Genomic DNA, 24,806 nt, shown 5'->3' with positions numbered 1-24,806 from the left:
ATAATATTTTGTATTAAATTTACTATAGACTTCTAATTAAATCTTGTGACCTTTTAGTGTGGCCAGTTTTGACCCAAGGGACATGATTTTAATTAGTAGAGGAACACAAGACTATGTTACACATGAGATATTTTAAAGCCACACACCTTATTTGGCATAGTAAATTTAAGAATAAATAAGAAACATATTTTATATATGCCAATTAGAATAAACCTGGTGGTTACAAGGTAGTAATCCTTTTTTGCGATTAACAACTTAAAAATAATCGGGTTTGTCGAAACTGACGTATATGTCTAGAAAATCCTACTTTCGGTTTAAAAAGCGGTACCCTTTGAAAAATAATAAATTATTTGCTAACTAGGCTATATATTTAACGACAATTTTGCGCACTTTCAAATTGCATCCATATGTATTAATTAACGTGTATTTCATTTCATGGTGTGTGGCTTTAAGATCTTGTACAACATTATATTAAATATATTTTTAGCCCCAATGACATGTATATGAAAGGGACCTAAACGATTTGAAAATTGTTGAAAGAGGGTCACAGGATTCAGGAGTTGTTAGAAGAAAAAGTTGATGGGCCTACCTCACACACTGACATATGAAGGACAACATGATATCCTGAAAGTTCCCTATCAGCAAAATGTGTTCAGTGAGCTAACAAAACAATACCTTTAACTTCTTTTAAAAATACATATTTAAAACAACATGAGATAATGTAAAATAACATTTCTGAATAAAAACAATAAAACTTAACATGAATATTTTAACAAACACAGACAATATCAGTAAAAACATGAATAACTTGTGCATGTTGAGTCTTAATAATTGCCTTTTTAAACAATCCCATACTTCATTTGATAAATTGTTCTGAAACACACGTTCATTCCTTTAGAGAAGAAGTAGTTGACAAATACCAACATTTGTTCATGCTTTAAAATAAAACTGTTAAAAAATCATTTTACAAAACACAATATATATTATATGTGCACAAAGTTATCAGAAGCAAGGTACTTGAAAACATCAATTGCTAAATTTCAAAAAGCATATTAATATATAGTGATGTATATAATTTAAAATGTGTAACTGTATTAAAAGATTTAAACCATGATATAATTTATTTCAAAACACTAAGAAAAATCACATTGCCCAAGCTGTCGTTCACCATGTGGTCGTGCCTTGACTTGGAATCGGTGATAATCATAACTTTTTCCATTTCCTTGCAGATTTGCAAATGGGTTTTCTATCAACAGCTTCCATGCAAGAGGTACAAACTGGTTGAGCAAGATCTCTTTGCCATTATTGCAAGCAGAACAGCGTTTGTGCAACAAACCTGATAATTATAGACTGCACTCATGCAAGTATCCCTGTTACATTCTGTCTAGCAATGCAACTGTATGTTCACTTATGGTGACCATGGAAATGTCCTCCTGTAATTTGGTCTTGGGGCAATTATGGTAAAAGTGAGACCTAATCCAATCCAGATGCCCCGCATGGGTCCAGGCAATCTGAACATGTCGTGCCATTTTGTTGTGGGTGGACTGGTGAACATGTTTCTGACCAATTTGTCAAAGTCATTGTCGTAATTAGTATGGTTTGGTCCATCTGGTACAAAAGAACCAGTGCTATGGAGAACCAGTAGGTTGCATGTTACTCTTTGACCTTTTGTGGTGGATTTTGCACAAAACCCAAGGTTCTTTGCAAGTCCATTTGGATTGGAGAACAGCATTGTAACATTTTGAAGGCGGCATGCAGGTCTGCCAGATACAGGAAACAGCAGCAAATTATTTTTCTGACTATAAGGACCATTGAATCCTCTGACCCTAAATGGAGCTAGGGTATATACGTCAACAACTAACTGGGTGTTGATATTTGCTCTCCCATTATGAACTTCAGATTTCCGAGTGGCCATACAACACCCATGCAATGGTCGCCTTGGTCCTGTAAAATCATATGACAAGGAATGTCCAAATTTGTCTCCGTTCGCATACACAGACTTAGATGTGCCAAACATACTGTACACGAGGGCCGTGATGGCCCTTAAACGCTCACCTAAATTCACAGACACCAACTGGTGAAAACTTGACCAGGTACATGTAATCTAGTTTTTTTACCACACTTGACCCAGATTCCAACATGGCCTTAATATTGTCAAGATAAACAATCTGATTATATTTCATCATCAGTCATAAATGTGGCCTTAGAGTGGCAACCAGTTTTTAACTTTCGAAATGGGGACCTTGTTTTTATACTCATCTGACCCAGTTCAAACTTGGCGATATTGTTAAGAGTTCTATCACGCTTCATTTATAAAAAGATGCCCATAGATTGGTGATTTTTTTTTATAATTTGACCTGGTGACCTAGTTTCTGAAAGCAAATGACCCGGATTTGTAATAGGCTTAAATATTTCCCATTTTGAACATGATAAGAGTCATTAATGTGGAATTTGGAGTGGAAACAAGGTTTTTCACCTGGTAACCTACTTTTTTACACACATGCCCCAGAAAAAAAAAACTAAGTCTAGATATTATCAATTTGAACACTCTGAGTATGTTTCATTAAGACTGAGTCATAAATGTGGACTTAAAACATGGTAACAAGGTTTTTGTAAGGCTTGACCTGGTGACCTAGTTTTTTGGTTGAAGGTAATGAAAATTTGAACTAATTCTAGATATTTCAAAATAAAAATTCCGACAAGGAATCATCCAGATAGACTAATCAACCTAGTTTATGATCACACATAACCCAGATGTAAAAATGTTCCAAATATTGAAAAGATAAACATTTTGACCAAGTTTCATTAAGATTTAATCAGAAATGCTGAAACAAGCTTTTTCTGAAATCTGACTTTGTGACTAAATTTTGGACGCACATAACCCAAATTTGATGCCAAGATACATATTCTGACTGGTAACAAAGTGGTGATAAATTTGACCTGTTGATCTAGTATTTAGATGCATGAGACCCAGATTCAATCTTATCCTACAAAATGTCAAGATAAACATTCTGACCAAGTTTATTTAAGATTGAATCATCAATGATGCTTCTAGTCTAGAGTGGTTACAATGTTTTTCTTACATTTGATCTGGTGACCTGGTTTTTGAACGCACATGAACCACATTCAAACTCAACCAGGAGATTGTGAAGGTAAACATGCTGACCGAATTTCATTAAGACTCGGTCATGATTGTGGCCTCTAAATGGTAACAAGGTTGGTCCAAGATTTGACTAGGTATAACCAAATAATATAGTAGCAAGTGACTCAGAAACGGATTCAGCATAATTTAGATATGAATCATAAATGTGGCCACTAGAGTGGTAATAGAATTCTAAGAACTGACCGGGTAACCTAGTTTTTGGACACACATGACCCCAAGTCTAACAAAGGCTAGACAATGTCAAGATAAACATTCTGACCAATACAAGTTTCAGCAAGAGCAAGTCATATGTCACACATGACCCACTCCCAGATTCAAACTTGGTGTTTTTTCACCATTTTGGGAATGGGGCTGGCTCCATGGGAAAATGGGAAAATTTGCAGCGTTTTGACTAAAATCAAGATCGGATGAAACATGACTGTTCTTTACAGAGGTAACAATCTAAAAGTTGACGATGCACACCGCACAATGCACAAGGCTAAAACCTGAACATAGGGTGATAACACTTGCTCACCTGGAGCACTTTATGCTCAGGTGTGCTAAAAACCAATACCACTCACATCCAAGATTGATAAAACATTACTAAATTATCAAAAGCAAAGCAATATAAAGATTCCGTGGCAAAAGTAAATCAAGAGCTCCGCAGTCGGAGGCAGATGCCCCACAAACAGGGCCTTGACAGTCATCACTCAATCTTTTGATTACATATCCAATGGAAACAATTAACACTAAATTTCACAGTGACCTTGACCTTTGAACTAGTGACCCCGATTTCTATAAGAGTCATATACTGTCCATGGCCAGTTCACATGTTTAGTATCAAGCCTATCAGTAAATTTGCTGACGAGATATTAATCGGAAGCGATTTTCACACTTATTGTGACAGTGACCTTTGAATAGATATACACATGTAGTGAAGAGAACAGTTCTGAATAATTTTACCAACAACCATTTTTATACAGTTTTGAGAATATCGTATGATAACTGTTTGGCATAAGAGAGTGGAAACCATAATGACCAAAGTTATCTACCAACTGATTGAGAGACAGATCACCTTCGAAGAGCAAACCAACATAATAGTAGAAACGAACCTTGAAACTTGTTGGCATTTTGGAAACTTTGGGAACTCTCACAATCTGGTAGAGGAGACTCCTCATCTTCTGTGTCAGCCGTATCTGTAAATGATTGAGCCTCGTTTTGAAATAACTGGGCTTAAAGCATGTGTGTTAAGGTTGTCCCAAATAAGCCTGTGCGGACTACAAGGATGAATTTTTGGGGATTTTTTTTTAAATGTGTAATCCCTGATTAAACTGTGCATACTGAACAGGCTTATCAGGTGTGACACTACACACATGCATTAAGCCCCATTTTCTTTAATCAAGGCTCTATCAGAATGTTAGTAAATGTCTCTAATATTCTGCAATTTGCCAAGTCTTCTAAATATGATTCTTTATGGACACCACAAACATAAAAAAGTTTCATGAAGATTAAACTATAAATGTGACATTTGGAGTGTTGACGAGGTTTTACTAAAGCCATATAAGGAAAAATGCCCTGCCCTTTGCCAGAGGGACATGCTTTTCAACAGACCCGAACCATTTTCAAACTCATTTAAGATATAATTTAAACAAGGGCTGTTTGTAAAACATGCATGCCCCCCTATATGGGCTATAAGTTGTAGTAGCAGCCATTGTGTGAATACAATGTGGTGGTGGTGGTGGTAGTGTGGTAGTGGTAGTGGTAGTGGTAGTGGTAGTAGTAGTAGTAGTAGTAGTAGTAGTAGTAGTAGTAGTAGTAGTAGTAGTAGTAGTAGTAGTAGTAGAAGAAGTACCAGCAGCAGTAGTAGTAGTAGTAGTAGTAGTAGTAGTATGCATTACAAAAATGCAGTTAGCCTTACATTTGGTAAAATTTTAATATATTACAAGGGAGGCAAATGCTGTAACAAAAAGAACATGCATAAACGGTAGTTGTTTCCCTTGTTTGAACCATGCTAAATCCTTAAAATGCTTATTTCCAGTAACTGTGACCTTCACCTGTGACCTTGACCTTTGACCTAGTGACCTCAAAATCAATAGGGGTCATCTGCGAGTCATGATCAATGTACCTATGAAGTTTCATGATCATAGGCCCAAGCGTTCTTGAGTTATCATCCGAAAACCACCTGGTGGACGGACCAACCGACCGACCGACATGAGCAAAGCAATATACCCCCTCTTCTTCGAAGGGGGGCATAAAAATGTGCTTACATACTTCAACAAGAGTTCCGCAGTTGGAGACATATGCCCCCCAAACAGGGCTTTGAACTAGTGACCCCAATTACAATAGTGTTAATCTACTGTCCAAGGCCAATCCACATGTTAAGTATCAAGCCAATCGGTCAATTCATTGTTGAGTTATTGTTTGGAAACAATGTTCACACTTATTGTGACAGTGACCTTAACCTTTGACCTAGTGATCCCAATTTCAAAAGGGGTCATCTGCTTTCCAAGTTCAATGCACATGGGAAGTATCAAGCCAATCAGTCAATTTGTTGACAAGTTATTGATCGGAAATGATTTTCACTTATTGTGACAGTGACCTTTGACCTTGCGACCCCAATTTCAATAGAGTTCATCTACTGCCCAAGTCCAATGCACATGGGAAGTATCAAGTAAATCGGTCAATTTGTCGAAGAGTAATTGATCTGAAACTATTTTCATATTTATTGTGACAGTGACAATGACCTTTGACCTAGTGACCCCAATTTCAATAGGGGTCATCTACTGTTCCAAGTCCAATGCACATGGAAAATATCATAGATGCTTAAGGAACTCAAAAATACATTACTCATTATTCTTTTTGGAAATATTAAAGGTACTGTTGAGCCATATTTCCACTTAAACCTATGCACTCTTTCCTGGATAAGCTCTGGCTTACAAGTACCAAGTACACATACATGTACCAATGTCAGTAATTGAAAACTGCCTTACTAGAGGGTGAATTGCAGAGAATGGCGCAAAAATAATTTTACGACCTTGCAAGTAATCTGCAACTTGACAGGAATCGTCTCCGCCATCCTTGTATCTGTAGTCCAGTCGTGTACCAACTGAGCCTGCTCGCCAACTTAAAATCTTCATGATTGACTGAAAAATGTGGTCTCTATCATGGTGACAAACATTTTCTAAGATTTGACCTGGTAACCTAGTTTTTGGATGCACATGACCCAGAATCAATCTCAACCTAGATATTGTGAAGATAAACATTCTGGTAAAGTTTCATGAAGAATGAGTCATAAATGTTGCGTCTAGGATGGTAGCAAGGTTTTACGGGGATTTGACCTTTTGATGCATGAAACCCAGATTTGCTCTTGGCCTAGATATTTTCAATACAAACATTCTGACCAAGCTTCATCAAGATTTGATGAAAAATGTGGCCTCTATAGGGGTTAGATGATATCAGTTGAGGACAGACACTGCCGAGATGCCAAGTGCCATAATAAGCACCCTGGCCCATAGGCAGCGAAACTTTTGGGGCACATGCCCCATGTCTGCCTAATGCCTACTAGAATACCAGTGCCTAGTGTACTTGTTTAAATTAGCCAACTAGTGTCAAAGCTGGCAAAACATAAAATATGAATAAATGCTTTTATGGGGAGTAATCATCTGGGAAATGACCTAGAGTGAACGAATTATACTCTAGTCTGGGCCCCTAATGAACATATTGAAAACAAAACATCCAACAAAATAATACGGTTTCGCAAATAATAAATAATTTTCACTTGGTTAGACAATGTCAAGCCCTTAATCGGAACATAACATTGATATAAAATAATTGTCCATTCTGCTAATTAAGTTTAAATTATAATGTCAGCCCAGTCTCATGGAGCCCCTAAAAGTTGTGGGGCCCATAGGCAATTGTCTACTCTGCAACATAGAGTGATCACAATTCAGGGCCGTACCCAGGAAATTTTGACTGGTGGGGCCCAAACGGGGAGGGTGCGGGAGGGGTTGCCCCTACCAAATAGATTTTTTTTATTAGGCACTGTTTAAGGTGAATTTTAATGCATATAAAACATTATTTTGTGCTATAAATTTATGGATTTATAACAAGTAAATCAGCACTTTTCTTAAGTCTAATTAAAGCATTAACCATTAGGGGCAGTCTATAAAGTATGCCATTTTGGTATAGTGTTGAATCTGTATTTACATGTAAACTTGATTTGAGTCATCAGCTAGCTATTGGCTGAGAGAAGTTCATAACCTTTCAAGTGGACGGTGCTTAGCATTTACAGGAAAATTTGAATTTCAAGCAGACAACAAAAACTTTTTTCTGTAAGTCAATAACTATATAACTTTCAACCACCAAATTACACATACATATTGTATGTATACTAAAGTATATGTATGTCAAATTTCATTGGAAAATATTAAATACAAACTTAAATATTTTGAAAATAGTCATTTTTGTTTTCTGCTGTTTACATACCAGTGTACAACTGAGAAGTAGACATTTTGTGAGTTTGTGGCCCTTTTATACTGCTTCTCTGGTGTAATAGGCAACTTGGCTGGGCCAGCTTATTCAATAGGCACAAATTCCACACAGATTTCAATGACGAAATAATTTATTGGACCGTTCCATTTTAATTAGTAAAGGGTTGAAAGAAAATCTAAATTATAATTTTGTTTTTATAAGAGGTTAACACGTGGATAAATATTCATACTGCCCATCGTAACAACCCTACAGTCATAAAAGCTTGTAATGTGAAAGTTCTTTTACCGGTAAGTGAAATTTTATTACTGTTTAATAGTGTATTGTGTTTTAGATTAAATTTGAATTTGGTATTCATTTTTAAAAAATGTTCGAAATAGTGAGTTTGTAACGTACTTTAGGGGGGGGGGGTCCAAGATTTTGTAACAGTTTGTGACATGGGGGGGGGGGGGGTAAAATGGTAAAAAAAACGTGACATGCTTTATCGACGGCCCCTTGGTGTGAAATTCACACATATGTTTAAAGCTTTAGATTTCAGAAATGTATGACACTTTATGAAGAAGGAAAAGCAAACTTTAAAACTAAAAAACCTTTATTATGAAATGTAACATAAAGTATGACTGTAGATGAGGTTTGATTTCAAAGAGAAAATACTACTATGGTTATATGTCAGTAACTGACATATAACCAACTATTATATAGTATTTCTCTTTGAAATCAACCTCCTCTAAAGTTTCAAAGTAAATTCATAATAAAATGTTTATCATTTTCAACATAGTTTTCACTGAAATGTATAATAAGGTATTTCTCTAGAGGAGGTTTGAATTCAAAAGACAAAACACTATTATCGTTCAGACCTACGACCCTCTGTATCAGTTCCTTCCATTTGCTGTTTCTCTTTCCTTGTCCAATCAAAGGACGTGTTACACCAATCATCAAAAGATGAAGCATTGAGCACAATGGGTAATTGACAGATCGGGGATGTGTGTAATTTAAGGTGATAAGAAAACATAGCCTAGGGGCTTATCTCCACTGGCAAGTTAATTAGCGCCAATCCCCTTGTGTATCAGGGGAAATAAAACACATCTGCGCATTTGTATTGCGGGGAAGTGTACTGTGGGCTCTTTCATGTGAGAAAAATTTGCAGTTGGCCCATTATTAAACAAGAGCACCGCCTTGCGGGTGCAGACCGCTCATCTATTTTTCTTTTTAAAGGTGAAGGGACTCTCAATTTCAATCACAAAGGAGGGAGGGGTGGAGTGAAGAGGGATGTATAGTGTGGGGGTGTGGTCATTTATTACATTATCTTCCAAAAATGCAAAAAAAAATGCAAAAAAAAAAAAAAAAAATTAGGGGTGGTGGGGTGGGGGTGAGGGGATTCTTGGGTGCGATGGTTGGACGGTATTTCAAAAAAAAAATAAAATAAAATATTTGTGTTTTTTTAACCGTTTCAAAAAAAACAACAACATTTGTGGGGGGTGGGGTATAGTGTGAGGGTGTGGTGGTCATTTGTGAGATGATCTTAAAAAAAAGTAAAAAAATAGTTGCGGGGGGGGGCGTGGGGGATGGTTTGGGTGGAGTCTATTGTGGTATGTCAGGTAAGAGTTGTTTTGTCAAAGTATCAATCAAATCTAATCATAAATAAAGAAGTTATGGCAATTTTAGCAAAATTTCATAATTTTACCTTGAGAGTCAAGGTCATTCAAAGGTCAAGGTAAAATTCAACTTGCCAGGTACAGTAACCTAATGATAGCATGAAAGTATTTGAAGTTTGAAAGCAATAGCCTTGATACTTTAGAAGTAAAGTGGATCGAAACACAAAATTTAACCATATATTCAAAGTTACTAAGTCAAAAAGGGCCATGATTCCGTAAAAATGACAATCAGAGTTATGCAACTTGTCCTTTTACTGCCCCCTTATGATAGTTTGCGAGTGTTCCAAGTATGAAAGCAATATCTATGATACTTTAGGGGTAAAGTGGACCAAAACACAAAACTTAACCTAATTTTCAATTATCTAAGTATAAAGGGCCCATAGTTCCGTCCAAATGCCAGTCAGAGTTACATAACTTTGCCTGCACAGTCCCCTTACGATAGTTAATAAGTGTTGCAAGTATGAAAGCAATAGCTTTGATACCGTAGGAATAAAGTGGACCTTAACACAAAACTTAACCAAATTTTTTTTTCTAAGTATAAAAAGGGCATATAATTCTGTCAAAATGCCAGTCAGAGTTACATAACTTTGCCTGCACAGTCCCCTTATGATAGTTAGTAAGTGTTGCAAGTATGAAAGCAATAGCATTGATACTTAAGGAATAAAATGGACCTAAACACAAAACTTAACCAAAATTTTCAATTTTCTAAGTATAAAAAGGCACATAATTCTGTCAAAATGCACGCCAGAGTTATCTAACTTTGCCTGCCCAGTTCCCTTATGATAGTAAGTAATTGTACCAAATTTGAATGCAATAGCATTGATACTTTCTGAGAAAAATGGACCTCAACGCAAAACTTAACCGGAGGCAGACGCCGACACAGACGCTGATGCAAAGGTGATGACAATAGCTCATAATTTTTTTTCCAAAAATAGATGAGCTGAAAAAATCATAACTCGACAGCCAGCTGGGGGGGGGGGGGGGGGGCAAGGGCCCCTGGGCCCAGTGCTTGGGTACGGGCCTGACAATTATAGCTCACCATGAGCACTTTATGCTCAGGTGAGCTCAAATTCAACACTATAATAAAATAATTTAAACTTAAAAAAAAATCTTGGATAAAAGTGATAAATAACGATGGACATGTTCATAGTAAACGGATTTCAATTGCACGTTTTCCTTTACATACATTTTCAATGCAATACTATGCACACAAATTTATTATATAAAATATATTTGTGTGTTCCCTTGTTTTTGGAAATATTTGCATTAAAAAAATGAAGGCGGATAATTTTCAAGAGCAACAAGTACGACAAGACTATTGCCAAGCAATATGGTCCCCTACAGGTGAAACTCCACCATTTTCAGCAATATTTCTTTATATTTGTTGCCATAGCAACACAAATTCTTGACGTAGGATCAAAATGAAAGACCTGCAGGGACGATTGAACTTTACCGGTACGCAACACTTAACATCAAACAGCATACCCTAACCCTTAACACCTAACACATAACAACTAACGCAACACCTTATAATCCTTTTATCCTATATATTTCTTTAGTATCGGGGGCTACCGCCCCCCAACCCCCGCTTTGTCGATAGTGGTAAATAACTGCGTACCGGTAAAGTTCAATCTAGCCGACCTGCTAATCTCCATATTGCCATCTATCCATGTTTCAAGTTTCATGAAAAAATATGAAGAACTTTTAAAGTAATCGCAGGATCCACCATTTTCAGAAATATTTCTAGTCTATTTGTTGCAATAGCAACCAGAATTCTTGACGTAGGAGCAAAATGAAATGACGTTCATAGTCTTCACATTGCCATCTGTCCATGTTACAAGTTTCATGAAAATATGAAGAACTTTTAAAGTTATCGCAGGATCCAGAAAAGTGTGACAGACTGAGTGACTGACTGACTAACTGACTGACTGACAGACAGAGCGAAAACCATAACTCCCCTCCGGTTTCACCACCAAAATTACAAAATGCTTGCGAAAAAGCAGGATGGTGATGCAATTGAAATCCCTGCAATCATTTATGAAATGGCTTACCCGATTTGATATGCTTATGCAGAGAAAAGTTATCTGAGAAGACATCGTAGAAAGCTATGCTTGACATTTAAGAATCTCCGATGCTTTCTTCTCACGCTTTCGGCTTTCAGAATATGTCGTTTGATACAAATATCTCGCCTGCGTGTAACACACAAAATAATGCAAAACCTTCACCGACCGTGTCCATTTTGTAGCGGAGGTCAATTCATGTTAAACAATATTTGTATGTTTTACACCAGAATATCGCCTTTGTATTTTTTCTAAATATACTAAATATATTTTTTTCGTTTATTAACATTATGAAGTATTTGTGCTTTAATTGGTTGAAATAACCAATTAAGTTCAAACATACGAAATGAAAAATGTTATCAACCCGCTTCTATTAATGAACCGTTCCAAAGGCGGGAAAGTTATCATTCGTATACAACTTTCGTACTAGTATTTTTGGATTACTGCCTATTTGTATTATATGATTTTGTATATTCTTGTGTGGAGCAAAACACTGCAAGTATATTGAAAGATGGCTTTATAAGAAAATGCCAAGTAAAAGTATACATCTCTCTTCAGTATATGAGGAATTATTTCCATCGTTTCATTTAATATGTCAATCATACATTTATTATTATTGGAGGTATCAAAAAAGCAGTGGTCATATTGGTTGCAAACATTGAAAAAAGTCAAGGGTGCAATAAATATTATTGTACCATAATACAATGTAATGAACGCTTGGGCACACTGAAATTGAGTGTGTTAAGCGCTTTTCAGTAATTCAGTTTTGGACAGACAAAATGTTAAGACATATAATTTAAAGTTTGAGTTTGATTTCATTTTTTTGCACTTAATACTTTAGTTTTTGCTTAACTTGAAGATGAAAAACAAATAAGGCGTGATATTGTATATGTGTATGATTAAATGTTTTTCATGTAGAAAACATTTAGTTTGATAATATGTATTTTTGAATGATTATATCATTTTGATGTTTACATGTTTGATGGAGACAGTAACAGTCCAGATGCTCAACCAAATACAGAAAATGTATTGACATTTTTATTAGTCCTGTTTTTTTTATATTTGCAAAAAGAAAGAAATACATTGTATTTTATTTGAGATTCGTAAATATAAAAAGCGAATGAAGTGGTTTTTTAGGAACCATAAATCTTTCTGTAGTATTTTAGCATTATTGGACTTTGCCTACGTGTATAAGCGGAACTAATTACCTTCATTTTCTTGAGAATTACCTAAAAGGTATTGAATGGATTCAAAAGAAACGTCATATATGGATTTATTGCTTCGATAGGAAGTGCAGAGCAAAAGAACCATAACGATTTCTTCAGTATTTACAGAGTAATTGCCCTTTGTTAATTTACTTTTGCGTTTTATAATTTCTTTACAAGTGCAGAATATATATATATATATATATATATATATATATATATATATATATATATATATATATATATATATATATATATATATATATATATATATATATATATATATATATATATATATATATATACAAAGAACATTAGGGGAAAGTGCAGAGTGCATGAATGATAATTATCTCTTCACTTATTGCCGTTGGTATATATATTGTGCTGACCTCATTTAAAATATTTTATTTTATTGTGCAGACCATTACTTATAAACAATAAAAGGGATTCGAACTTAACTTAAAAAATGAACGGAGTGCAATAAATATATTAGTATAAAATTGATTGTAATAAAAGTTCTTGTTTTGATTGAGATTTCGTTTTTTGAATGAGTCCAACTTCTCGTTTTCTCAAACAGCGTCAAGAACACAGATGGTTAGCGTGTGGCTATGATATTAATTAGTGAAAACATCATTTTGGATAAAATAGTATCAAATTATAATGAAAAATATATAATTGAAAGTGAAAAATTTCTTTTCAGAGAAGTTAATTTTTCGTTATAATTTGATTATTTTTCATTTAAAATAATGTTTTCACTTATTAATATCATAGCCAAACGCTAACCACCTGTGGGCAAGAATACACCTATGTAAGAAAAATAATTCTTTTGAGGTTTTCGAAACTTAAAGTGACAAAACTAGTAATAAGCTGCAATCAAGTGAAATTCTTATGCCGTCAAGATTTCTTAGCATACGATCATTTAAGCTAAATATTTTTTAATTTAAAAAGATCAATATGAATGAACTCAGTAAGACAATATTGATGTTTTTTGGAAAAAGAAGGATTCAATCTTTGTAAGCATAATAACAAATACAGCGAAGTGTTGATCTTTGCATTATTTACAAGTCACTTAACTTGTTGTATAATTAATTTTTTATCATCGTACACATACACGTTTAGTTTATGTAGTTTGCTCCGATTAATGTAACAATCCCATATGCAAGCCTCTTAGTTCACATCTAAATAAAAGTATGAATATCATTTACTCAATAAAATACCTTTAATAATAGGTAAAACTTGCATAATTTAGTTTGATTTACATTGTATGCAAACTTTGAACTCTTGGAATCAACTTTGATGCATGACTTGATTTGTGGCATTATCACCAAAGAGATAACAACTGATACTTCAAGTAAGCTGTTCCATAAAGTTGCGTATCAGGGGTCACTCAAGCGGTGCGTTAATAGCCACCTTTAAAGGGACCTTTTCATGGTTCATAAATTGAAAAATTTAAAACAACATTTCATATTTGCAAATTTTCGTTGTAAATATGTTTTTTACAAGGAAACAGTTATACTAGTAACACTATACATTTACCATGCTATAACAATTGCATTACATGTATATGCATCTTTTGAAAATTATAAACCTAAAAATGATAAAGCGTTACAAACGCGAAACGATCGTATAATTTGGAACGTTCTGTTGCCATCGTTATATTTTGAGGCAATACGAGGATTGCTTATATAAAGTGTGAATAACATAGAGTTACATGTCAGCACGGATGGCCGAGTGATTTAAGCGCTATTAAGTATTATTGTAATACAATAGTTATTGGTTCGAGCCCAGGTGTGATTTAAGCCTATGAAGTATTATTGTAATACAATAGTTATTGGTTCGAGCCCAGGTGTAATTTACTTTTATGTGAAAAGGTCCCTTTACGAGATAAACTTGTCATAAACTGTATAGATAAAGATGTCGAAAGAAAAAAAGATGTCGAAAGAAACAGCAAGAAAATACATGTTAATGAAATTAAGAAATGTGTATAAACGTAAATAACGGTAAACAATAATTATATAAGATGAGTGACTGCTTTAATAAATTTAATTACACTAAAATATTAAATCTTAACTGATCACAAAACTGCTTATTAAACACAAATTAAAATAATCGGTATTACCGTTTGGTTGTTTGGACCGCGATTTATTCGTGTACATCTTTTTTTACCATTTCTTTAGTACGCAGCCATCGTGTAGTGGTGCACAGCAGCGTCTGAGGTGATGAAGAGATAGACCTGGTGATGGATACTTTCGACGCATCTACTATGTTGCTGAATGTTCCTTTCTACCATGAGGTGGCCATCGGTAACGGAAATAAACTGTTATGTACACTTGATCCCAGTAACATCCAACTCCAAGGTGGGGAGAGATAAACATCGCCGAGATAGACGACTTGATGTTGAAAGTTGATCAATTTCTGACCGTTGTGCCTCAGTCACAAATAATTCGTGTGTCCGACCTTCAGGTATTGGGAAGACAATTTAATACCTCAATCTCAAATAGAAACCGACCACCGTCCGATCAGCGTAAGATGTATTTTTCCGATCATCGGGCTGGCACCCGGCCGATGATCGCACGGTCACCGGGTCATTATGTAGCATCGGTCTTATTCTACGTAGAAATGAAGTTTCTTTCTGGAAATGCACACGTCTTGCAATATTTTTACAAATGCTTGGTCGACTTTTAAGAAATAACACGATACACAACTCGCGTGACCTACTTGACATCGATCTTCACGGAGTAAGGGGCATTTTCCCTGCAAAGTTCACAGACCTCGATACCATAATTAAATAAAAACGTATGAAAAAACATTTTTACCGTGCTTGCCGTTGCATTATGCATCAAAACTAACTGTCCAGCGCCGTTTGAAACCTTTGTTTACATACATTTAAACTAACCGATGTTATAAGCACACGAGTGATTTCATTGGTCAAATGCGAAGGTGTGGCTTTACATCAGAAGATTAGCAAGTCGATCGGCAAGTACAATTATTACAAGAGAAATATATGTTCTTTGTTTGTCGATTACCAGTTGTAATAAAGCCATAGGCAACTCAAAAATCTTAAAAGCAAAAGTAGCTCATGACGAATAGCAAACAAGCGCACCATGGACCCATTTTAGTTTTGAACTCAGCTGATATATCGTAAGAACAAAAGTATAAAAATTATCTAGTGACCTTTTTTGAGCTCGGATGACTCAGTTTGCGAAGATTTCATTGCGACAATAAATGTAGCCATTAGAGTGTCAACAAGGTTTCAGAATAGCCATATAAGGAAAACTTCGCCCCCTGACGGCCATGTATTTGAAGGAGCTGGAACAATTTTTGAAATTCAGCCCAAATATCATAAGTTCAAAAGATCTTACCAAGTTTCATTAAGATTTGACTGTAAATGTGCTTTTTTTAGAGTGTAAACACGGTTTTACTATAGGCACATAAGAAAACTGCCCGCCCACTGGCGGCCATGCTTTTGAAACGGACCGGAACCATTTTCGAACTCGGCCCAGATATCATTACAACAAATTTTTTGACCGGGTTTCATGAAGATTTTGCTAAGAAATGTGACTTCTAGAGTGTTATTTGGTTTTACAAAAAACATATATGGAAAACCGGCCCCGGCCCCTGGTGGCCATTTATTTGAAGGAACTGGAACGTTTTTTTTAATTCAGTCGAACTATCATTAGATAAAGAGATCTGAACAAGTTTCGTTAACATTGGATCATAAATGTGTCTTATAGAGTGATTATAAGGTTTTACCATGTCTTGAAAGGACAGGTTCCATTTAAGAACTTGCTTCAAATTACAGTCAAATAAGGTTCAATGTTTGTGTTTATCTCCAGCATACAACAAAGCATACAGGAAACAAGGGCTATTTAAAACATGCATGCCCCCCATATGGGCTGTCAGTTGTAGTGGCAGCCATTGTGTGAATACGTTTATTGTCACTGTGACCTTGACCTTTGACCTAGTGACCTGAAAATCAATAGGTGTCATCTGCCAGTCATGATTAATGTACCTATGAAGTGTCATGATCCTAGGCCTAATTATTATTGAGTTATCATCCGGAAACCATTTTACTGTTTTGAGTCACTGTGGCCTTGACCTTTGACCTAGTGACCTGAAAATTAATAGAAGCCATCTGCCAGTTATGATCAATGTACCTATAAAGTTTCATGATCCTAGGCGTAAGCATTCTTGAGTTATCATCCGGAAACTATTTTACTATTTCGAGTCACTGTGACCTTGACCTTTGAACTAGTGACCTGAAAATCAATAGGGGTCATCTGCCAGTCATGATCAATGTACCTATGAAGTTTCATGATCCTATGCGTAAGCATTATTGAGTTATCATCCGGAAATCCTTTTACTATTTCGAGTCACTGTGACCTTGACCTTAGACCTAGTGACCTGAAATTTAATAGGGGTCATCTGCCAGTCATGATCAATGTACCTATGAAGTTTCATGATCCTAGGCCTAAGCGTTCTTGAGTTACCATCCGGAAACCATCTGGTGGACGGACCGACCGACATGTGCAAAACAATATACACCCTCTTCTTCGAAGGGGGGCATACAAATAAATTAATAATATATTGATAATACTCATATTTGACAGAGTGTGGTCAAAAAGCATAAAAGTGTGTGAAATTCATATTTTGCAGATAAGGACGAGTTCCTTCTTTTAAAGATATGTTGTAAATACTGCGCAAGTGCTTTATATCAACCTTATTAATCTTAACAATACTCGTCATTAAATATGTACTAAGATTATAGAACAGCTTTACACAAATAAAATGTTCATTATTTCTACACAAACACGACACATTTCTTTTGAAAAGCTAATTGATCTTCGTCTTATTGTGTTATATTTTGGAATATGCAATACAGTAATAATACCAAACGCAATAAAGGTTCATGTAGAGGCTTCATTTTGAAAAATGTGGGACCCATAGCATTAAACTCAAATTTGACTAAAGGAAGAGTGCCACATTGAAAATGTATACATATATGCTTTAAAGGATGTTTTTCCTTCAAACTGCTACCAATTTTGTACATCAACGTATAATAACATCCACAAAATCAATCAAAATACAAAGCGATTTTAACACTAAAATATACATTATTTTTAAAAATCTGAATCATGTTTATTCCACGTATTTCGGCGGAAAATTATATAACTAATGAATAATATCGACATTGACGAGGGCAAGTTACGCTTAAATAGTAAAAAAAGTTTACATATCTAGAAATATCAAAACTCGAACACATGTCATTTCATCACCAAGGGGGCAGCCATTTTTAAATTAATAAAATAGAAAGAAACATGCTAAAAACTCACTCATCGCCTAACTGACATTCCAAACGGTTGACGATGACAAATGCATTGGATTGTAATCTTTCCTTTGATGTTTGCAAACTGCACAATCAGACCTCAAAAACACTAAAAAAAATAACTATGTAAGAAGCATTTCACCAATGTTTACAATCGTTGTCGAATCACATGTACTTATATTATTGCGCATAAAATAGTACGCTTACAGACTGACATAAAGATCGATACGTAACTCCGTTCAATTTATCACGGTATACGATTCTATTGATAATATATAATAATACATCGCTTTAACAATCTAAAAGTAGAAATAATTCTTTTAGACGGAGTTTTAAATAACGAAAGTGAAAACAACGGACGTTGGATGGATATTCTGTGAGATGCACTTCGGCTCCAGAAAAACAATACAAATAAACTAAAAAAGACATGTGGGGGACAATTCTCAGCTGGAACATATTTGAAATAGGGTAAGTGATGATATCTCTACGTGGTCATTTCTGTTATTTAGTGCGATCTCTTGCTGATTAATGTTAATAGTTGTTTTACTAGTTGCCACCCAACTGTCAAAATAAGTATGTGTTTTCTCAGGTATGTGTATACACATACCCGGTTTTCTCACCACTGCACGTGGTTTCGACCGATTTGTTTTGCACGTTTTTCTACGGATCACAGCGATGGCCACGCTTTCAAAATGGGTAGAAGGAATCGAAATATAAAATCAATCGTTTTGCCAATTTCTTCATATTCCTTTACAATTTTATATGTCGTCTGCAATCTATTTCAATTTAAGATGGTTTAAAATTTGCAATTTGGTTGAGAGGTAAATAACAAAATTGTTAAGCCTTTGAAATAGAATTGTGACTCTTATTATCTACCATACCTGGATTTTTAAAAAGTAGTTACGTTTTAGTTATTTTTAGAACTTTGTTTAGGATATTTATCCAAAAAGGCAGTTGAATAAAAACTCATTTGTTGTTTTATGACAATAATTTTCAGTGAAATGTTGCTAACTTGACCTTGTATATGTATATAGCTTTGTATTTATTCAACTTACGATAGTGCATATCCTTCCTAACTTTAGATTGAGATTTTGTAAATTAGTGTAAAAATGTATTGGTTTTAAACCAAAATATGAATAAAGCACACAAATATTGAATGTCAAAAATGTGTTTATGTTATTCTATCCGTCTTTAGCTTTAAAATGATATATAGTTTGACCATATTGTACCACATTCAATGAAGAAAAACCAAAGCGAAGTTTTAATGAATTTTATCCCCCCCCCCCCATGAACCTTAAGGAATTCCAAAACAACAAAATAAAATACGTGTTAAGTAGAACATTATTTGACTTCAAACACAACATGTTGCTATTTTGCCTTTGTTCAACAATAATAGTGCCGTTCTTTTTGCAGCTGACTGACACTGGGTGAATCAGTCCATCTTTTTGTGTAACCAGAGTGGCAGTAAGTGTCATTACAAAATAAAATGATTCCAACTCGTAATCATTGACAGTTGTTCCAATTATGGTATGTTGTGTTTCAAAACGTATTATCACAATATTTAAAGTAAATAAATTCGCGATACGGACAAGTATGTGGCATTGATTGAGTCCTTGTCAAATTGCGATAAGATGAACTGAACATACCATTGTAATTGTATTGGAATTTATCTTATTGTCGACAGAAATGCTGTTTAGTGTTACAGACATAAACATGCATATAACGAACAGTCACTGAATACCATTACAATCATGTTCACTTAACATACACGGACGAACTTTTGTAATTTTGAATTGTTATTTAGATTTACACATTTTACACCTTACTGGTTAAGTTGATATACTGTTAAGAGAACATTATTAAAGTTGATCGTATTTTCATGACAAGTACAAATACATACCTAAAGGGTTGTTTGTTGTATTTTCGTACACTTTTCTTACCAGTGTCCCCGTCGTTGTGTACTGGTATAATGCATTTCCGGAGGTGATATACAGGAAACCCTGATGGTGGGCAATCCCGTATCATGAGTGTGTTAGTTGATAGTTCATACCCATCACCAGCTTTCCAGTACCCACAGTAAACATCTGCATGTCTTTGTAACTATGAGCAGCGGCAAGTTGATATGAATCGACATGGCATATGTCATGTATTACAGGTGGCATAGGACAATGACTGACCAGCCGGTAATTCTGGTCTAGAAGTTTTAATCTGTTGTTTCCTGAGTCTGCCAATAAACTCTGTCCATCAAGTAGACAGCATATACTTCTTATTCTACACGTATTTCCGTCCTCACCTGGTATTTCAATGCTACAGTCAGTCCTTTTCCCACTTATATTGATTTTCCTGTTTGGGTTTATTTCACTTTTCACTAGTATACCCAATCCTGATAGTTCAGACAAATACTGCACAAGCTCCGTTTTTCCATGGAATTTAAACATGAATTTAGTCTGCTCAGAGTTATCTTTCATGTATCTTTTTGATTCCCTTATTTTGTCCAGACTCTTCTGATAGGCTACAAAAGCTAGGTGGCTACTCTTATTTTCCACATCCGGGAAATGTCACTAAGCTGCTTTAACTCGTCAGGAATTTTGGTGCAGCTGTAAGCATCTGCCTTGAGGGAATCTTTCGGTTGATTCATCAGAGTATCCATTTCCGTCAATGTAGCATTTTCAAGCTTGTCTATCACAAGATTTATCTCATCGCGCATATCTCGTATTTCTTGTAATCTATCATTGTAATTGGCTTGCAGAGATTGGCTGTAACTCTTCTGAGTGTTTTGCATGTATGTGAGCTATTTCAGAATATAATTGATTTTTGCTGATATTTCATGAAGGTTAACATTTGGACGATTTTTTACTGAATCAGCAATAATCGTCACCTTAGTACATTGCCTGAAAATAAAACATTAATCGCAATGTGTATAAATGACTTAAATCAGCAAGACGAAAACAAGCAAAACTGGTACGATTTTAGTGGTAATTTGTAGAGGACATTCTTCGGATATTATATGTAAATAATAGACACAGAAAAACATATTAACTAAACATCTGATAGTGTTCCGGGGAATGGATCTATAAATAAAGAAATTACGATGTTATAATTCTTTATTTCATATCGGTATGGCGAAGATGGACTGTGCGCCGATTTCCACATGATTACATGACATATGACAAATCATTATACCATATACCGGTCGCATAGCAACTTACATGATATATGCAATATAAAGAATGACATGTATATGATGACAGAACACTACATCAACTATCGGTTGCCTAACAACTTATATAATAGTAACATAATGAACATTATCCGATGACATTGGATTTAATATTGTAATACTCATTCAAAGATAACAATACTGAACAAATGATAGTTTACACGTTCAAAATGCAAAGTTCTGACTTTGGCTCGCAAGTTGTACATTTACTACTTTTATCTAGGGGTTATTTCAGTTATAACTATCATTGAACTCACATGTACTTCAATTACCTTACAAAGAGAACATACAATACTATGAGTAAGAATAAGCAAACAAATCTAAATTGTAAGGTTACTGTGTCTATCATTACAAGTAAATGATCTCTGATATTAATTATTACGTAATATTTTGTAAATAACACTTAATGATATTAATCATGACACTAACAACAACGTATCCTTGAGTATTTTAAAGTACCGACGTATGCATCTAATAACCAAATACTATGAACAAGGAAATAAGTGTACATACATTGAAAAACAAAGCATTCAACAGAATGCGACCTTAATACTGACTAGTTGTAGTTGACATGCAAAATAATGTTTGACGAGACAATAAAACAAATATGGAAACTACTTTGAATGACCATTATGTATTAGTAATAAAACCAACAATAACCCATTCATGTTTGAACTTCAAAACTACATTTGATATGTTTAAACAACACACACTATGATAAACAACCATACATTGTTGATTCCGTGCTTCTTGTACTTTACCATGATGTAAGAATCAACAATAAACAGAGGGAATGATAAATTGCATCAATTTCCTGAGATTGAATAATAAGTGGTATTTAACCGTTTTGGGCTACCATAGTGACGTCACCATCTATGTATAGAATGTTTGGCTACTTAACTAAAAAACCAGACAACTACGTCATGGGAAAATGCACCGAGCTTACCAATCAGAATCTACTACGATAGCTCCCACGTTACCATATCAGGCGATAGCTTCCACGTTCCCATATTAGGCGCCGAGGTCCTTATCGAGAAACGGCATGGCCTGAACAAAGCAAATGTATGATTCCTAATTTACAGGTTTAACACATAATTGATGATGCAGTAAGATGCTTAATAGCAAAGAAATAGCGTATTTACACAGCAATTAGCATAATACTCACACACAAGCCGTATATCGGAATAATAACCAATATGCAAAACTGGGTTAAAAGTCGCGGAAACCATGTGTTTACATTTCAGTCTCGATTTCTTAACAATGAGGGAATTGTGAACAAAATAATAACGTCCCGTTGAAAGTATATATATCAATACGATATTAAGGCCAGAGTGTGGACAGAAAGTAAAGCGTATACGTACCTATAATTAAAGAAATTACGATGTTATAATTCTTTATTTCATATCGGTATGGCGAAGATGGACTGTGCGCCGATTTCGCCAGTTGAACTACCGAAAAGTTTTTGAATTACTAAAAATTTGTAGGGGGTACTCATTACTTACCATCTACACCGCCACAATAGGCTTAATTCATTATACGCTATTACCCGTGGTTCAGCAGCACACATGTAACACAACACAACTGACCGTGATCGTCACAGAACAGTTCTATTTTCTTATCGCCGTGTACTTCACATTTCTCCAGAAAGTCTTCCGTCGCCTTCGACACCGGCCACTTGAACTTTTCCCCCTTGTCAAAGGTGGTGTGCTTTTTAAACAGCTGGCTGTGTGGAACTAAACATTTGCCGCACTAAAACTTTGTGCACAACTGGCAATAAAACTCAGCCTCCGTGTGGATTTCTTCATCTCGACATGGTGAACAACAGACGTCTACAAGCATATCTGATCCTTTAGTTACCGAAGCCTTGTCGGCCATTTTGGTTTCGTTTTCACAAATCTTCCCCAGTAAGTTTTTACACACACAATTTTAAAGTTACAGTTCTATATTGAAGATGTTATCGAGTACAAAACGTCTATATAAATGACGTCTGCAACGCATAACTTAACACTTATGAGATCGTGAATGAGCAGCCTGAAGTAGGTAAAAGTAAATTTTCACGGACTTAAAACAATTCACAAATGATCTAACTTGAACTGTGATGTTTCCGTTATGTGATCTTAAATGTTCTAGATTTACAAACTGTGCTATAAATATACCGATGAAGTATACTTACGTTCGTTTTTGATCTGATGTAAATCGACACTGCGACTTTACGCCCATTAGTGAAAATACTAGAAAAAAGAAATTAAACTCTAATGCAAAAAAAATAAACGAAGTTAAAAATCGGTCACTCGCGACAACTTGCTAAATTGCAAATATGAGAAGGCGTTAATTTCTAGGTCACATGTTCTGCTTTTAATGTTTATACTATACTTATTCTGAAGGTTACGCCTTACGGACACGTGCGTGTCGGAAACACAGACCGAGACAATTGAAGCAGGTACACAGCAATTTTTAATATCCAGTTTGTATTACTCGCAACAAAGTCCATGTTTTTTTCTGCAAAGACTATCAATCTATGCACACCATATCCGAAGTATGTTCAGACACATATATGTCTGACTAGCATAGGCACACTGCGTATATTAATTGTTGTAAATATTAAACATTCCCGATAAATCTGTTCAGGTAACAGATGCAATTTATTTAAAAACATGCACTAGTTGTGTTAATTTATAATCCTATGTTCACACAACCCATGTAATAAAAGGGTATCGAAGGTAAAGATGTTTAATCATTTATAAAATATTATTTGACTGGTTAAAATAAACAAGCCTGAAAAATACGACAGCTTAAAAACTACATTGATAATATTTCGCCAAATCGATATTTAGTGTATATACATGTGATACAAGTTTAATGCCGACAAATATAATATATTTATATTGTATAGGAAAAAATATGCATGCTTTATAAACGGTGAAATATGGATGTAATCCCTCCTAAGAGCGTTAAACCTCGCTTTTGTCCCTGGCAGACGAGACGCTTTGCCTGCAAAGCCTGGTTGGAGATGGATAGCCCAGCCAGGTCTAAATTAAGACAAGGTCAACGATATGGCATAGGCGTCGGAGCTGGGGCGGCAGGGGCGGCGGCCGCCGCCCCAATATTTTCGGGAAAAAAATTGAAATTTCGGCAAAGACCTTTCTTATTTAATTTTTTTCATTTCAATACCCATATATTTGAAAATATCTTTACCACGAAGCAAGATAATCACGCTTTCGCGGTTATGGCACGTGCATTGTTGATTGTCAGCACCCACTCGCGGTAATGTACGTGTCAATTATGCTGTTAATTGATCGGTATCTTTTATAACGATAATGATTTTATTCTTGAGTATTTAAGCCTGGGAATCTTTAATTGTCGGTATGATCTAAGCCTTTGTTTCTTTTTATGCCCCCGGATCGAAAGATCGGGGGCATATTGTTTTTGGCCTGTCTGTCTGTCTGTCTGTCTGTCTGTCTGTATGTCTGTCTGTCTGTCTGTCTGTCTGTCTGTCTGTCTGTCTGTCTGTCTGTCTGTCTGTCTGTTTGTCTGTCTGTCTGTCTGTCTGTATGTCTGTCTGTCTGTCTGTCTGTCATTCATTCATTCATTATGCAAATATTGAAAGTGCACGGTGAAACCGACAAATAATTTCTAACGGCTTGACAAGAAAACAGATAAATTCACATCAGTGGATATGCAGAGTGAAATGAATCAAATAATGGCTCTAG

The 24,806-nt window shown here is 35.2% G+C and overlaps 1 protein-coding gene across 1 annotated transcript; it reads right to left on the bottom strand.

The window, feature by feature from the left end:
- Positions 1-672: 672 nt before the first annotated feature.
- Positions 673-11,513, bottom strand: LOC127873250 (uncharacterized). Its single transcript, XM_052417028.1, has 3 exons — positions 11,337-11,513; positions 4,255-4,338; positions 673-1,944 (listed from the first exon to the last, which is right to left on the bottom strand). Exons 1-3 carry the CDS (start codon positions 11,401-11,403, stop codon positions 1,409-1,411), a joined length of 687 nt encoding a protein of 228 aa, XP_052272988.1. The 5' UTR covers positions 11,404-11,513; the 3' UTR covers positions 673-1,408.
- Positions 11,514-24,806: the final 13,293 nt, after the last annotated feature.

This window comes from Dreissena polymorpha, chromosome 3, assembly GCF_020536995.1.
Source record: "Dreissena polymorpha isolate Duluth1 chromosome 3, UMN_Dpol_1.0, whole genome shotgun sequence".
Classification (NCBI taxonomy): Eukaryota; Metazoa; Mollusca; class Bivalvia; order Myida; family Dreissenidae; genus Dreissena; species Dreissena polymorpha.
This window is presented reverse-complemented; position numbering and strand designations above follow the sequence as displayed.